The 14,343-nt window shown below is 41.5% G+C and overlaps 2 protein-coding genes across 5 annotated transcripts in view; one reads left to right on the top strand and one right to left on the bottom strand.

Moving 5' to 3' along the window:
* The first annotated feature begins 39 nt into the window (after nucleotides 1–39).
* On the top strand, nucleotides 40–8,841 carry LOC118093769 (glucose-dependent insulinotropic receptor-like). Its single transcript, XM_060274483.1, has one exon. It carries the CDS (start codon nucleotides 7,023–7,025, stop codon nucleotides 8,067–8,069), a length of 1,047 nt encoding a protein of 348 aa, XP_060130466.1. The 5' UTR covers nucleotides 40–7,022; the 3' UTR covers nucleotides 8,070–8,841.
* A 519-nt stretch (nucleotides 8,842–9,360) lies between these two features.
* The window catches only part of ERICH6 (glutamate rich 6), a 29,157-nt gene continuing 24,174 nt past the window's right edge, over nucleotides 9,361–14,343 (bottom strand). For all 4 annotated transcript variants that reach the window (XM_060274480.1, XM_060274481.1, XM_060274482.1 and 1 more), the window contains 3 exons: nucleotides 12,653–12,811; nucleotides 11,062–11,293; nucleotides 9,361–9,621 (listed from right to left, as the gene is read on the bottom strand). In XM_060274480.1, the coding sequence (XP_060130463.1) occupies nucleotides 9,361–9,621; nucleotides 11,062–11,293; nucleotides 12,653–12,811 (652 nt within the window). The remainder of the gene's footprint in view (nucleotides 9,622–11,061; nucleotides 11,294–12,652; nucleotides 12,812–14,343) is intronic.

Genomic DNA, 14,343 nt, shown 5'->3' with positions numbered 1-14,343 from the left:
CAACTTCTGCAGTTCACAACACATCAAGTTACAGTTACAGACTTAGGTTTGGAAAATACCAAATACATTGCCTGTGATAGAATACTTACCTTGTAACAGCCGTTCCCTCTCCTCTGGCTTACTAGATAGAAGGGAAATTAAACATTCTAATTACTGAGCTGGAAGAATGAGTTGGAAGTCTATGATAAACCACAACTATTTATATTTAAGAAAAGGCTGTTTGGTTGGATCCAGTGCAGCTGTTCTATTTACAGAAGGGATTGTAAACCACCAGAGGATTCCACAAGCTCAAGCGTATTTTGCAAATTCCTTATACAGCAACCCATGCCGTTTTTCTGTAACTGCAAGGAGAATTGGGGGGGGGGGACACGGGACCACCTACCTTTTGCCTCCATTTGTGAGTGTGTTCTGTGACCAGAACTGCACTCTCAGTTCTAACACAGTAACTTACTTGGAAGCATCTGGAGGTGGCGGAAACATAACTCATCCTTTTGTTTAGACTTGAATTCTGGGTAAAAATATTAGAATGAGCAAAACAAAAATAGAATGTAATTTGGAACACACACTGTGTTTCTATATCACATGTTTAATAATGACATATTTGTGAAGAATTTAACTGAAACAAGGTAACATTTTGAAGCCTTGAATTACATACAGGCATACATGCATGTATACACAAATGAACAGTGGCTTGTCCCCTTCCATAGCCAGACTAGGAACCCCAGGTAAATGCAAAGGGGACCTCAGTTTTTCTAATGTATTTTTTAAAAAATGGTTTATTGTGTCCGTTGTAGTCAAATTGTAGAAAAGTCATATGTTTCATTTTAAAAAGAAACAAATACCTAATATGTTTTCTGCAAGTAGATTGCTAGCACTATATGAAAGTCTGAAGTTCATAAATTGTTGGTGCTCACGAGAAAACATTTGATGTACAGCATCTTTTCCTCAGCATTTGGCAAGCATATGCAAATAAACTGTCATTATTGTGACACACTAACTGAAAGATGGAACTTGGGCAACAATCAGAATGAGTAAGAAGTCTCCACGTGCAGGAAACTTTTGCAGTAGTAGTCAAATAAGTGATTCGTCACCTGTACTGGCATTGTACTTGTCAACAGGAACTGCAGTAAATTTATTCTGTAATTTATTGCATTTTCATCTAAGTGGTTTTATGCCACTATGTTGTTGGAAAAGCTGCATATTTTTAGGGAAGTTTAGGGTTATGTTTAGGGAAGTTTTTAATGTCTGAGATTTTAATGTATTTTAATGGAAGCTGCTCAGAGTGGCTGGGGAAACTCAGCCAGATGGGCAGGGCACAAATAATAATAATATATTTATTTATTTATCACTGTTGGTCTAGTGAGTTAGGGAAGGAATAGCTATTTAGTCAGTAGGCAGTAACTGTAAAAGGCCTGCAGTTTTCATCCATATATAGCTAACATTAATACAAGCTTTTAATGCTCATTCACCTGTTTTGTTTCTAATTTGAGTATATTGTGATATGATTTGTCTTTGAAGTTTTCAGTCTGTATCTGAGTGCAACAGATACTTGATGGATATGAGTTACATGTGCATGTTGGCTTTAACGCAGCTGGAGTTGTAAATTACAGACCGTCACATATTACTGACAAATCTGTTGATCAGCTCCTGAGCCTTTTGAATAACCAGTGAAATGCACCCCAACTCTCAGCATTCAGTATAATCCCCTCCCCTCACCCTGAATGTATCTTGTGAAGGAAGGATTTTCTTTTCCCATGAATAATGTACCTCCATGTGAACAAACGGTTTTAGTATCAAGCAAGCAGAGTGCACCTGTGTTTGTGGTTGCTCAGGTGTGTTGCTAGGTTGTTAATTTCCATAAACTGTAGCCATCCAGAACATCAACACTATTTTTGAACCTTCCTGCTTTGAGAGTGCATGGTTTTAAAACTAGCTTCATGGCATTGCAACAGGGCTGTGACACTAGCAGCCATGTAAAAAGCACAATGTGCAGCATCTCTTGCCACTTAGGAAGTTGGTATGTATCTTCTAGCTTCTGGCCATGCAGTGAGCCCACTGTTGCCCCACTTGGAAATCTGGGGAAGAACAGAGATGAGGACTTACTGCTGTACTAGTCACTGAGGTAGTTACTCTGAGAATGAACCAGAATTTTAATCAACTTTGAATTTAACACTCAAGTAGGGGCAGGGCCGGATTTAGGTTTGATGAGGCCCTAAGCTACTGAAGGTAATGGGGCCCTTTATATGTCCAGCTGTCCTTTGTCCACAGCAAATTGTCGCTGTTTTTTGTGTTGGATGTATGCTATATGGTAATTTATGGACCTAATGGGTATCTAAAGCCATTTGCACATAACAAAATATGTATTTTATCAAAGTAATTGTTGAACTTATATTTTGGAAATGTACATCCAGGGTTTTTTTCCCCTTTAATTTTTTTTAGGCCCCCAAGAGAGTCCTAAGCCAGGGGTCAGCAAACTTTTTCAGCAGGGGGCTGGCCCACTGTTCCTCAGACCTTGCAGGGGGCTGAACTATATTTTTTTGAGGGGGGAAATGAACGAATTCCTATGCCCCCAAAATAACCCAGAGATGCATATTACTAATAATAATAATAATACCCCACCCATCTGGCCGGGTTCCCCCAGCCACTCTGGGCGGCTTCCAACAAAACATTAAAATACAGAAATCCATCAAACATTAAAAGCTTCCCTAAACAGGGCTGCCTTAAGATGCCTTCTAAAGGTCTGGTAATTGTTGTTCTCTTTGACCTTTGGCGGGAGGGCATTCCACAGGGTGGGTGCCACTACCGAGAAGGCCCTCTGCCTGGTTCCCTGCAGCTTGGCTTCTCGTAGCGAGGGAACTGCCAGAAGGCCCTCAGCGCTGGACCTCAGTATCCGGGTAGAACAATGGGGGTGGAGACGCTCCTTCAGGTATACTGGACCGAGGCCGTTTAGGGCTTTAAAGGTCAGCACCAACACTTTGAATTGTGCTCGGAAACGTACTGGGAGCCAATGTAGGTCTTTCAGGACCGGTGTTATGTGGTCTCGGCGGCCACTCCCAGTCACCAGTCTAGCTGCCGCATTCTGGATTAATTGTAGTTTCCGGGTCACCTTCAAAGGTAGCCCCACATAGAGCCCCACATTTTAAATAAAAGCACACATTCTACTCATGTAAAAACACTCTGATTCCTGGACCGTCTGCGGGCTGGATTGAGAAGGTGATTGGGCCGAATCCAGCCCCCCGGCCTTAGTTTGCCTACCCATGTCCTAAGCTATAGCTTGTTTAGCTTATACGTAAATCTGGCACTGAGTAGGGGGTGTTCAAGAGAAGAATCCTAAAACCAGGGAGGAGTTGCATTTGAGGCAGAGACTGACTGGTGGTTGTGGTCCTTTAAGCTCTCTTTCATAATTTTATTTTGCTACATGCAGCTAGGTTCCTCCCAGGCTGCCTCCTGTCCACATTCACGTCAAGCCTTTCCCTCCCAAGCATTAACCTGCTACAAGGTTATTAGTTGCTTGTTCCTACCCTTCTTAGCAGGTTTGGTATGATGTCTTGGAAGCAGTGTTTGTATTCATCAAGTAAACAAAAGGGAAACCTTCGTTTGTTATGGATACAAATCTTGTGATTTGCCTCCATTCTTCACATTCTAGTGCCAGCATAATTTATGCTTGTTCCCGTAATTTATACTAGATCATTCCAAAGCCCCTTTACTTGTAGCATTCGGTTATTTTAATAACAGAGTTACTTTTAATTTCAGTTCTTTACAGCGGGGGTGGGGGTGGGGGACCTGTGCCGGAGGACCAAGTTGGACCTGCAAGACTGTTTACCCGAAACAATGCCCACCTGTCCCACTCCTGATGTCATGTGATGTCAGGCATGGGGCAAAGAGAGTCATGTCTCCATAAATATCTGGTTGCCCTTGGAGAATGCACTTTTGCAGCCAATCCCTGCAAAAGGTATAGTTGAAGTCACTGCCCTTCAACTCATAGGGCATGACTTCAAGCCTGCTGATCAGCATTGGTTCAAAACACCACACAGAGTGTTGTTTTTTGCAAGCATGGTGACATCACTGACATAAGGCAGTTTTCTGGTGGGTAACTTTCCCCACCAAATTCAGCCCACAAGGGGTAGGAGTTAAAAGAATATCCTGCTGGCCAGATCAGGTTCTGTACTTCTGATCTGCAGCATGGGTGGCTAACCAGTGACCTTCCAGATATTGTCCATCATCTCTGACCACTGGCCAAGCTGGCTGGGACTAATTGGAATTGAAGTTCAATACTTGAAAGGCTACAGGTTAGCCACCCCTGACTCACAGTATTTTTAAAACAACAGAATGAGAGTTTAAAGAAGAAATAATGTTTTGCATGCTGTCTGTCTACGTGTATGTGTGGTTGTGTGGTACCCTATGGCCCTCTGGTTATTGCTAGACTACATGTCCCTGACCATTAGCTTTGCTAGCTGGTGCTGATAAAGTTGAACTAAAAATAAATATGGAAGGCTGAAGAGTTCCTACCCTTGCAATATGGGAAACGTCACTTGTTTAATCCTTCATAACTGGTCTTCAGTAAACCAAAAGCACTCAACTCTCACAAATCTTTTGACTGAGAACACCATAGGGTTTGGCCCTACAAACACTGAAAAAAAGTAAAGTCCCACTGAATTCACACACAAAATTGTGAATTCACGCACAATTTTATTGAGCACCCAAAGCCATATACTTGTTTTTACTCAATATTCTTGTGGGCTTCCAATCAAAATGATTAAATAATACTTTGGTGCTCAAATTATAAAATGGATTGTTTCCTACTTCATAGAACCTTAAATTCTGTTGCCTTGCCTTTCCTGTTTTCAAGGTGCTGCAAAATACTTCGGGTAATGCCTTTGAAAAGATTATTTCTGTCTCTCTCCCCACCCCCCACCTCTTACTTTTTTCCAGTTGAAACTTCTTGGAGGACACTATCAATAGGCAATACAACATCAATTCTGCAGGATGGTCCTATGAGCTTTACCCTGTTGGGTCCCTATTTCTCATAGCTGCAACTAGCCACTGTTTTAAAGACCTAGGATTAGAAGCTTGCAGGCCCTAAAAGCTTGGCAGATGTTCTGTGTGAATTGCCTAGGAACAGCCACAAGGTACAATCTCTCCAAAGCAGTGTTTGCAGAGCTATTACTGAAACTCTTCTGGTGGCCATTAACAAGTAGTCGCTAGTGATACCTATCTTGGAATGGTTGACAATAAAACTGGAAACTGCAGTAAATGTGAACTTAATGAAAATACTGTTTGGACAGAGGATAAATTTACAACATATTAGAGTGAGTCCTGAGTTGAACCAGTTCCTTGCAGTTGTCTAAATATAGCACAGTTGGGTATACCTTTGTCTGTACACTATAAAATTCTCTTTTCTCTCAAACCTTAACAGAGCGCAGTTCTATTTGTTGCAACTATTTATGGGCTGCTTATTCTTTCCAGCACCCAATTTTATGTAATTTATCTTTTCTTGTCCTTCTCTATTTGGGGCCCTGCTCTGGTTACTCTCAGAAATATAAGCAACAGACTTAGTTTCTATAACTGCCAGGAAGCTGGGTTTGGCTTTAGGGAATGGTGGTGGAGATTTACTAATTTGTTCTGACCCTTCTTGTACCACCCCTCTTACTCTTCGTACTCTACTAGTCACTTTTATATTGCAATGTCATTGCAAAACATTGATTTCAGGAGGATGGAAACTGCAAGTGTTCTGTGTAGAACAGATGCTGTTGAACTGTCAATCAACCTTGACCATGCTATCTGGGGCTGACAGGAGTTACAGACCAAAATGCCTCTAAGACAACACAGTGTTTTACCCCTGTCCTAAATCACAACTCTCGAACACATAACCTTGAACTTAAAAGAAAAATGCAAGATTTCTTGGCAACCAAAAACATCAAGTGTTAGGAAGCTCCCTTACACCGAGTCAGAATATTAATACAGCTACCGTAGTTCAGCATTTTTTCTACACTGACTGGCAACAGTTTTCAAGAAGAGGGCTCTCCTAGCCATACCTGGAACATTTTGCAGGCAGTGCATGTGATTTACCTCCAAGCCTACCCTGCTTTGAAAGAAAGCTGGAGGATGCGGAACAATTGATTTTTAAAGAGTGTTTTGTCAAGTTAACAGTGTGATCCTATTCTTGTCTTGTTAGAGATTGAGTTCAATGGGACTTAATCCAAATAAGGAAATACTGGATACCAGGATTGCATTCCTAAATAAAATGTAGGAAGTACTAAGCCCCCATTTTACGTTTGGCTTAATAAAGCCAACCAGTATTGGATAGCTTGGATTCTGGTGAGCTTTTACCAATTCACATCCTAGCCTTGTATTTACATCCAGTATCCACTAAACTGGAAACAATGACCTTTTTCTGGCCGTAGTAACTGAAGTATGTTTTCTACCCGAGATCAAATGATTTGACTCCATTGGCATTAATAGCATAAACACACAGGAATATTTTCCTGCATGCAAACAGGACATGGTTTTTAAACTGCATGAGCTCCTTTTAGCTGCCTAATGGTGGGGAGGAGCTCACAATGTTTCTCCACTCTGTTTGTCAAACGCCTTCCTTATCTTTCTGCGTCAAAGACCGGTTCAGGAACTGATCACTGCCCAACCCAGGTGTTTTCCCCCTCCTCAAGCCAATGAGTTCATTGTGCCTGAAGCCTTCATGCATCTTCAGACACATCTCTGCCAGATGAAAAAGAAAAACCTATATTCACAAAGGGGAAAAGAACTCGGAAGCTACAGTGATGCTGGCAATCTCTCTCTATGGCAAACATTTCCCAGCGGTTTGAAAAGAACCCCCTGACCAGCAGAGCAGAGCCAATGGATTCTAGACACGGGATCATCACTTCTTGCTGCTGTTACTTGTACCAGTTTCTCAAAAGTAGTATGTTTCCTCCCAGCCTGATGTCGCCTCTTGTGGATTGATTGTAAGGTGCATAGGCAAGGCATATGTTAAACCCTGTAGTTTCCACTGCTGCTTCTCAAAGAAGATGCCGGATACATTGTGTACAGTGCTGCATGCCTTCTTAAGCGTCTTCATCCCATCATCCAACCTCTTGGTGATCATAGTCATCTGCCAGCTGAGAAAGAAGAAACCAAGCAGAAACTATGTCTTCATCCTTAACTTGGCAGCTGCTGATCTGCTGGTTGGTGTGATGTGCATTGGGGAAGCTTTGGATGATGCAACAGATGCACTTTTTGACCAAAATCTGTTTCTTTGTCTCTTGCGGATCTGCATGAGCATCACTCCTTGCATTGGGTCCATTCTCACCTTGCTTTTGGTTTCTCTGGACAGGTACTTGGCAGTGAAGTTGCCTCTTCATTACCCTACACTTATGAGCAAGAAACCTATAGTCTTCTCTCTTGTTGTCCTGTGGACGGTTTCCTTCTTGGTGGGACACATGCCACTTATTTTCTCACAACTTCGCCTGAGTGAACTCTCAGGTACCTGTGGGGTCCTGGCAGCAGCCAAGAGTGACTACCTGTACATAATCTGCTTTGGCATCTATATCCCTGCCTTGCTGACCTTGGTCTGTTTACATATCTCGGTGGGAAGGATTGCTTATCTTCATCAGAAGCAGATCCAGCGTGTCTGCCTGCACCCAGATACCCCTACTGCTCCTCTCCGCCATTTCAAAGCTCTGAGGACAGTCCTCATTATGATTATCTGTTTTGTCCTCTTCTGGAGCCCTTATTATGTAACTGCCATTGTGAAAGCTACTTGTACCTCCTGCAGCCTGAGCTCACAGCTGAAGGATTTGTTATTCATTTTAGGAGAAGCCAATTCTCTGATAAATCCTTTTATCTATTCACTATACAGCAAGGATATAAGAACCCAGTTGGTCAAAATGATGAAGTGTAAGGGAAAGGGACAAATAAAACCCCACAGGTCCAACAGGTTGGCAGCGACCCATTTCAACATCATAAACCAAAGTGACTTACCCTGCGGAGGAGCCACAAGACGAAATTCATCTGGGGATCAACCGCCTAAATCTCTTCCCTTCAACAGTTTCAGAGGAGTACTCACCGTTTCTTGATCCAAGGCGGAAGAGAGAAAACCCACCACAAAGCAGGTGGAAAGCTTATTATGCACTGATCATCAGTAAAAAAGGTAATGCAGAAAAAAGTCCAAATGCGCAACCAAGTTTTCTGAACTAAGGTTTGGGCTTCCTATTCTATCTATTCCACTACTGGGCAGTTAACCATAATTTGGTGACGCAGAGATCAACAGTGAGCTAAGAAAACAGTGATGCATACATTTCCCCATAGTGTTCTTTTTAATAATTGCCTTTTGGGAACAAGTGCGCAAATAATTTTACCCTAAGACAGAATTTTGTTTGTGGTGTTATCCAGTCTACCATCTCTTTGTAAGATATATGTTCCTTTTTGCCTGGTTATCTGGTTCCACATGTGGCCTAGGTAAACGAGCTAGAAGGGAAAATGTGTTGGGTCTAGTTTGAGTACCAATTTCTATGCAGTTAATTTAATCCAAGCATCAATAAACAATAAAAACCCAAATCTCTCTCCAGCCTTTACGTTCTTCTCCCACCCTTATTGCTGTATTACATTGTTATTTATTACATTGTTAAACTTAACCCCCTCCCCTGCTCTTGGGAGGACATCCCATATAGCTGTTGCTTCCATTGACTTGCTGCCTGTTTTCTAAAAAGACGGAGAACAGAAATTAGTGGCCATTCAGCTGTTCAGGGAAACTTGACAGGCATAGCCCATAAGCAGTTGGTTTCTAGTATTGTTACATTCTTCAACTGCTTGTGAAAGGCCACCGTACAAAGTAATATATGATGGGAATCAACTCCTGCTGCAGATCAGATGTGAGTAACTCATAGCTGCCAAGTTTTCCCTTTTCTCGCGAAGAAACCTATTCAGCATAAGGGAAAATCCCTTTAAAAAAGGGATAACTTGGCAGCTATGGAGGAACTTTTGGCTCTTCAGAAGTTGTAAACCTAGAAAAAGATCCAACCCATGCTGCCAGGACCATTACAGTTGCATCTGTCTGTCTCGGGAGTGCACCTGTCTAAGATCAATTCCTCAATTAGAGTCTAGGCTCAGAACCATAACAGCACCTAAATCATAGAGTTGGGTGGTACTAAAATGCCAATCTAATTTAACTTCCTGCCTAAAGTAGGCTCCGCGTCCCCCTTTTCTGCTGTATAGCACAAGAAGGTACTGCATGTTATGTGACCAGCACAAATGGAACTGTTATTAAATGAATCCTGAGATCTGTTTTCCGATACTTGTAGAATTCAACAAAACAGTAAATATTCCTTCGAACAATGAAACAAGTAACTTTATATAACATAATCACGATCAGGTTGGTGAATTTAATGTTTCCATGATTAAGGTGTCCAGAGCAGAACTTACTTCACATTCCTTACAAAGGTTCATTAACCTCAAAGCCTTAGTGAAAAGAAACGAAGGCAGCTGGAGCTTAGCCCACCAGTCATTGTTAGGAAAATCTAAACACCCTTGCAGTTTAGCAAAGATGCGGAGAATCTTTATTCGGCAGGCAAACAGGAAGAGGTCATCTTCAGACACAAACTTCGGCCACGGGTGATGGTCAGCAAGCGGCTTTTAAGGAAGCAAAAAAGCAAGGAGTTAATGTAGTTCCCAAGTCACATGGCAGTTCTCGCTTGCAGAAAGTCAGAAAGGTCGCACAGGGAAGGAAACCTAACCGTGAGTATTGTTTTAAATCAAGAGAAATAAAGGGAAATTAAATCGTATTACCGTGAGAGAAAACTGACCAACATTGTAGTCTTACTTCTCTCTGAGCGTGAAGTGAGGCAAGGACCAGATTCCCTCTTCTTACCTAGAATTTACTGATGGGCAGACCTTGCTGATGTTGGCAAGGCTAAAAAGAGGGTGCTTCCCCATTCCCTGGCACGCCCTCAGACCAGGGGTTAACTATGCCAGCCCTGGAGTTGGCATTGTTGGTTCACTTTAATTTCCCTCTCATTCTTCCCAGCCAAAAACAAATTGGAAAAGGACTGAGGAGTTCAAAGAGCACTAATTTCTACCTTCTTGAGAGCCTGTTTTTTTTAACGCTCCTTAAAAAACAAACAAAAAACCACTAACCCTATTTTAATTCAACCTCATTAAAACTGCAGAAATGGCAAAAGGCATAAAACCAACTCAAAGTCAGATTGGTATTCAGAAACTTCCCCCTTCGCACGCACATGGGCACCACATTTGCTGAAACCTCAAGAAGGGCAGGAGTCTCTAACATTTGCTAATATGTCCAATATTATTCCTGCTCATAGTAGACCCATTGAAATTAATGGGAATGGCTAACTTAGGTCCATTAATTTCAGTGGATCTACTCTGAATAGAACTTGGGTGGATGTCCTTTTATTCTCTTAAAACTGCTATTTCCTGCACTCCCTGTTAAAAAGAAAGCATGCAGTTCCTGCTCTCATTTTCAAATTTGCTGAAATTTAATGTATGGAACTATATTGCTAAGCAATGTGCGCTTGAGAGGAGTTCAAGAACAGTTATGGGCACGTTTATAATCTGGATCAGATTACATAAGCAACTTTTAAACTTCATGGCTGAAGAGTGTTCTACCTACTAGATTTTTAACTCAAAGGTTTTATATAAATCATATTCTTTCTTGGCCTGTTCTCAGTCTGCTTTTTTCTTAACTTATCCTATAAGCCACATCATTTTAGTCTCAACCTGAATTCTTGGTTATACAAATTCATCTCTGTAAATGCTTTCGTAAATCTTTTTGAAATTATAAATTGTTTCCCTCTTTTTGTTCACTAGAGGGGGGGAACCCTAACTTCCATCTGACTGACATTTTGGTTTATTTGGTCAAGTGATGCTGAACTATAGGCATTGTCTTGTACAGACCAGATAAACTATGTGTCAGTCTTTGGCCGATTTAACTTTGCTTTTCAAGTAGCTCTGCAAGTTCAAAGCAAACTGCTGCATTCCTTTTTTGAAAAACGTTTTCTGTATTTTCCCCAAAACATTCCCACCCTCCCCCATAGTAACTCTGAAATAAAGTACCTTTACTTTTGCTCCTATGTTGATTTTTGCCTGTTTTCCACTTGCAAGGAAAGAAATGGCTACTCTGTCTTGCTCAACTATCCTGACACCAACATTCTGGTTCAAGGATAGAAAGACTGGCTTAAATGGTGCTCTCGAGACGCACTTCTGCAAATTGTTGGGCCAGATCCACGTTTTCACTTTGTTGCCAACTTCATCCGAATAATGTCCTCCTCGAATCGTAACATTTATCCTAAATGTGGAAAATAACAACTTGAGAGGGCCTCCAATCGGGAAGGGGGTGGGGGGAAACCTGGCTATACAGCCCAAGCCCTTGGCTGAAAACATCTTCACATCCAGATATCGTCAAATAAAATAGGGGGGAAATAGCGAAGGTACAAGGGTAAGCTCCAAGTTCAGATCAACAATAGCCAGGTCACTTGCCTCATTAAAGATCAGCCTGCCTGTTAACAGAGTTACCCCACCCAACTCTTAGGATCATCATCTCCATTGCTAGACAAATAGGGTAGTATTTAACTAATTATTCCATTAAAAACCCTTTCATTGGCTAACAAGCTGCCCCCGATTACAGTGGTACCTCGGTTTACAAACACAATTGGTTCTGGAAGTCTATACTTAACCTGAAGTGTACTTAACCTGAAGCGAACTTTCCCACTGAAAGTAATGGAAAGTGGATTAATCCGTTCCAGACAGGTCCGCGGAGTACTTAAACTGAAAATACTCAAATTGAGGCGTACTTAAACCGAGGTATGACTGTAATTTGACACAGACACCATCTCAGAAGAGTTGTTCCTTCTCTTTTGACATAGGAGGGAATATCATTTCTAATATGGCTGCTGTGGCATAGGCATTCGTCAATGCGAACACAAGGAATGTGTCTTCTTTTTTTAAAAAAAGGTTGATTTTACTTACAGGAAAATGTAAACGTATTTAATGAGCTGACAGACTGATTAAAACCCATACAATTTCTCACTTAGAATTTCTTTCATCAGGAGGCAGAACTACAAATTTGGTTTCTGGGGTTTTTAATACCCCTGAGCTCAGCAAGTTCAGAGGATGCCGTTTCTCCTAGCACAGTGTTGTTGCGATGAGACAAACCTCATGTGCTGAACATCATCTTGTCAGGCTGCTTTTGCACCCAGCTTACTTCTCCATCCCTGACTGGCATTCAGATGCTGCTAACCTCTCCCTCTTACTGCTAATTCTGCCAGCTTGCCTCTGCTGAAAGGAAGCCACAGCACAGGAGCTAAAATGCCATTCTGTCTTATAACTTCCCTTTCCCACAGCAGGGCCGAAACACATGTGACTATTTTGGGAACAAACATGAAGCTTTCGAAATGGCTCTCAAATTTCCAATTCTTGCGGTTTTCTTGGCGGGAAATCCATTTTTAATGTTCAGTTGGAACTTTTACCTTCACCAGTAACCTCAAGTATTATTTATTTGCCATTTGGTTAACAAAGGACACTGCATATGTTTTTGAATTAGAAAACGAGGTCCTGACCACCCTTCAAATTAAGTACAAAACACAGGTATACATTTTACAACCTAAACGTAAAACAACAAGACCGAACCTGATTGAACTGAACGTACCACACATTTCCAGTTGAATGATAGCAAGTCCCATTGCCACAGGAATCGAACACCGCTTGGATTTCTGCATTCTCAGGCTTGTCATCTTGTACTATGGCAACGTAGCCTGTGCCCTCATTCCTTTGTACAATGATAATCGCCAGATTTCCAGAGGGATAGCTGTATGTAGATAAGGTTCCAACGGGCCCATTAACGTCGTGTTATCAAGGCGTGTGCGTGGCTTCAACTGATTAGTTCTTTGTGTGCGTTTGTGTTCTTTGCTACCACTTCTGAACGATTTAGTCCTACTTTCTGCTATGCTTTTGCACCCATATCACAACAAACACCAGAAACACTGTGTGTACTTCTGTAACCCAATAAAATCTTCAATAAAAACAAACCCAAACAAACACTGTCACTACCTCTTCCAGGGTTGTGTGATAGCAAAACAGAGTGGCTAAGATTGCGGCAAAAACCCACCACCTTTAACAGAAAAAGCGAAATAGTAGCTCCTAGGAAAATCCTTCAACTGGTCGAAAATGTGGCTGCCAGGCTTGGAGTTTGGAACATGCTACTTTTTATCTGTTCCATCTTTATCTAGTAGCACGGTCACCTATTTCCCCCCAGACTCAGTTATGAACCATTAATAGCCTTTAAAGTATTTGCAGTGCAACTCTATACACATCTTCTGAGAAGTTAAATTCCACTTAATTCAGTGTAGCTTACTCCTAGCGCAGAGGTTCTCCAACTTTTTTCTCTGGGCTACACATTCAGAATAAAAATTTGCTCGCTGATTTTCTAACTGAAAAGAAATACATTGCATAACAAAAAGAAACGACTCTTTGTGGTGCCTGATGTATAACACAGAACACAACATCTTTATAATATGATCATGGAACGTCCAGAAAGTATAAAAGGATGCAGCTACATAAGAACATGGGTCGTTCCCCAAATATAATTATAAGCAAGCCTTTTACATTAAGTAGGCATACAAACTCAATGAGAAGTGTGAGCTTGCTTCTTAGACAAACAAACTCTCATCTCATCAACACAAAGAAGTCTTTCTCTTTTCTGATCTTTCATATTAGTTGAAAATCCTTGTTCACAATAGATTCTGGAGAACTGGAGAATAACCAGTGCTCTTGAATATCTATCCATATTCTGGAAATAAAAACATTATTTTGATACTATACTGCACTGCACTGCACTGCACTGAAATATTTAAATGATTTCTTTGATTTGATTCCTTGAATCTTCCTGCCACCCCAGTGCCAGGAGCACACCACACCCTTTGAGAACCACTGCCCTAGATGGCTTTAGGATTGCATAGTTAATAGCTTACTAATAACCTGGTACTAGCTGCTCTTTTCCAAGTCCCAACATCAGTGGACACTTGGGGCCCCTCCAGACCGGTGATCTTCCGAAGGTGCATTCTGCAACGCATCACTGGTGCAGTAATAGCGGTGTGTTTATACGGGAACATCCACATATTCTGTTTTATTAGTTTTGTAATATTTCTCCAATGTTATTGCATTACTGCCATCAGCAGGGGCATGACTCCCGCACTACAGCCCAAGCAAAGCGGGACAAAAACACCCCGTAACATTTGTGGTATAAGAAGTTACAGGATTTCAGGGGGAAGTTATGGGACATGCATTGATTGGGAACAAAGCAGTATAGCAGCCCTGAAATTTGCAGGCACAAAGACCACT

Source organism: Zootoca vivipara, chromosome 5, assembly GCF_963506605.1.
Source record: "Zootoca vivipara chromosome 5, rZooViv1.1, whole genome shotgun sequence".
In the NCBI taxonomy this organism is placed as follows: Eukaryota; Metazoa; Chordata; class Lepidosauria; order Squamata; family Lacertidae; genus Zootoca; species Zootoca vivipara.
Note: the sequence above shows the minus strand (reverse complement) of the source record. Positions and strands in the feature narration are given on the sequence as shown.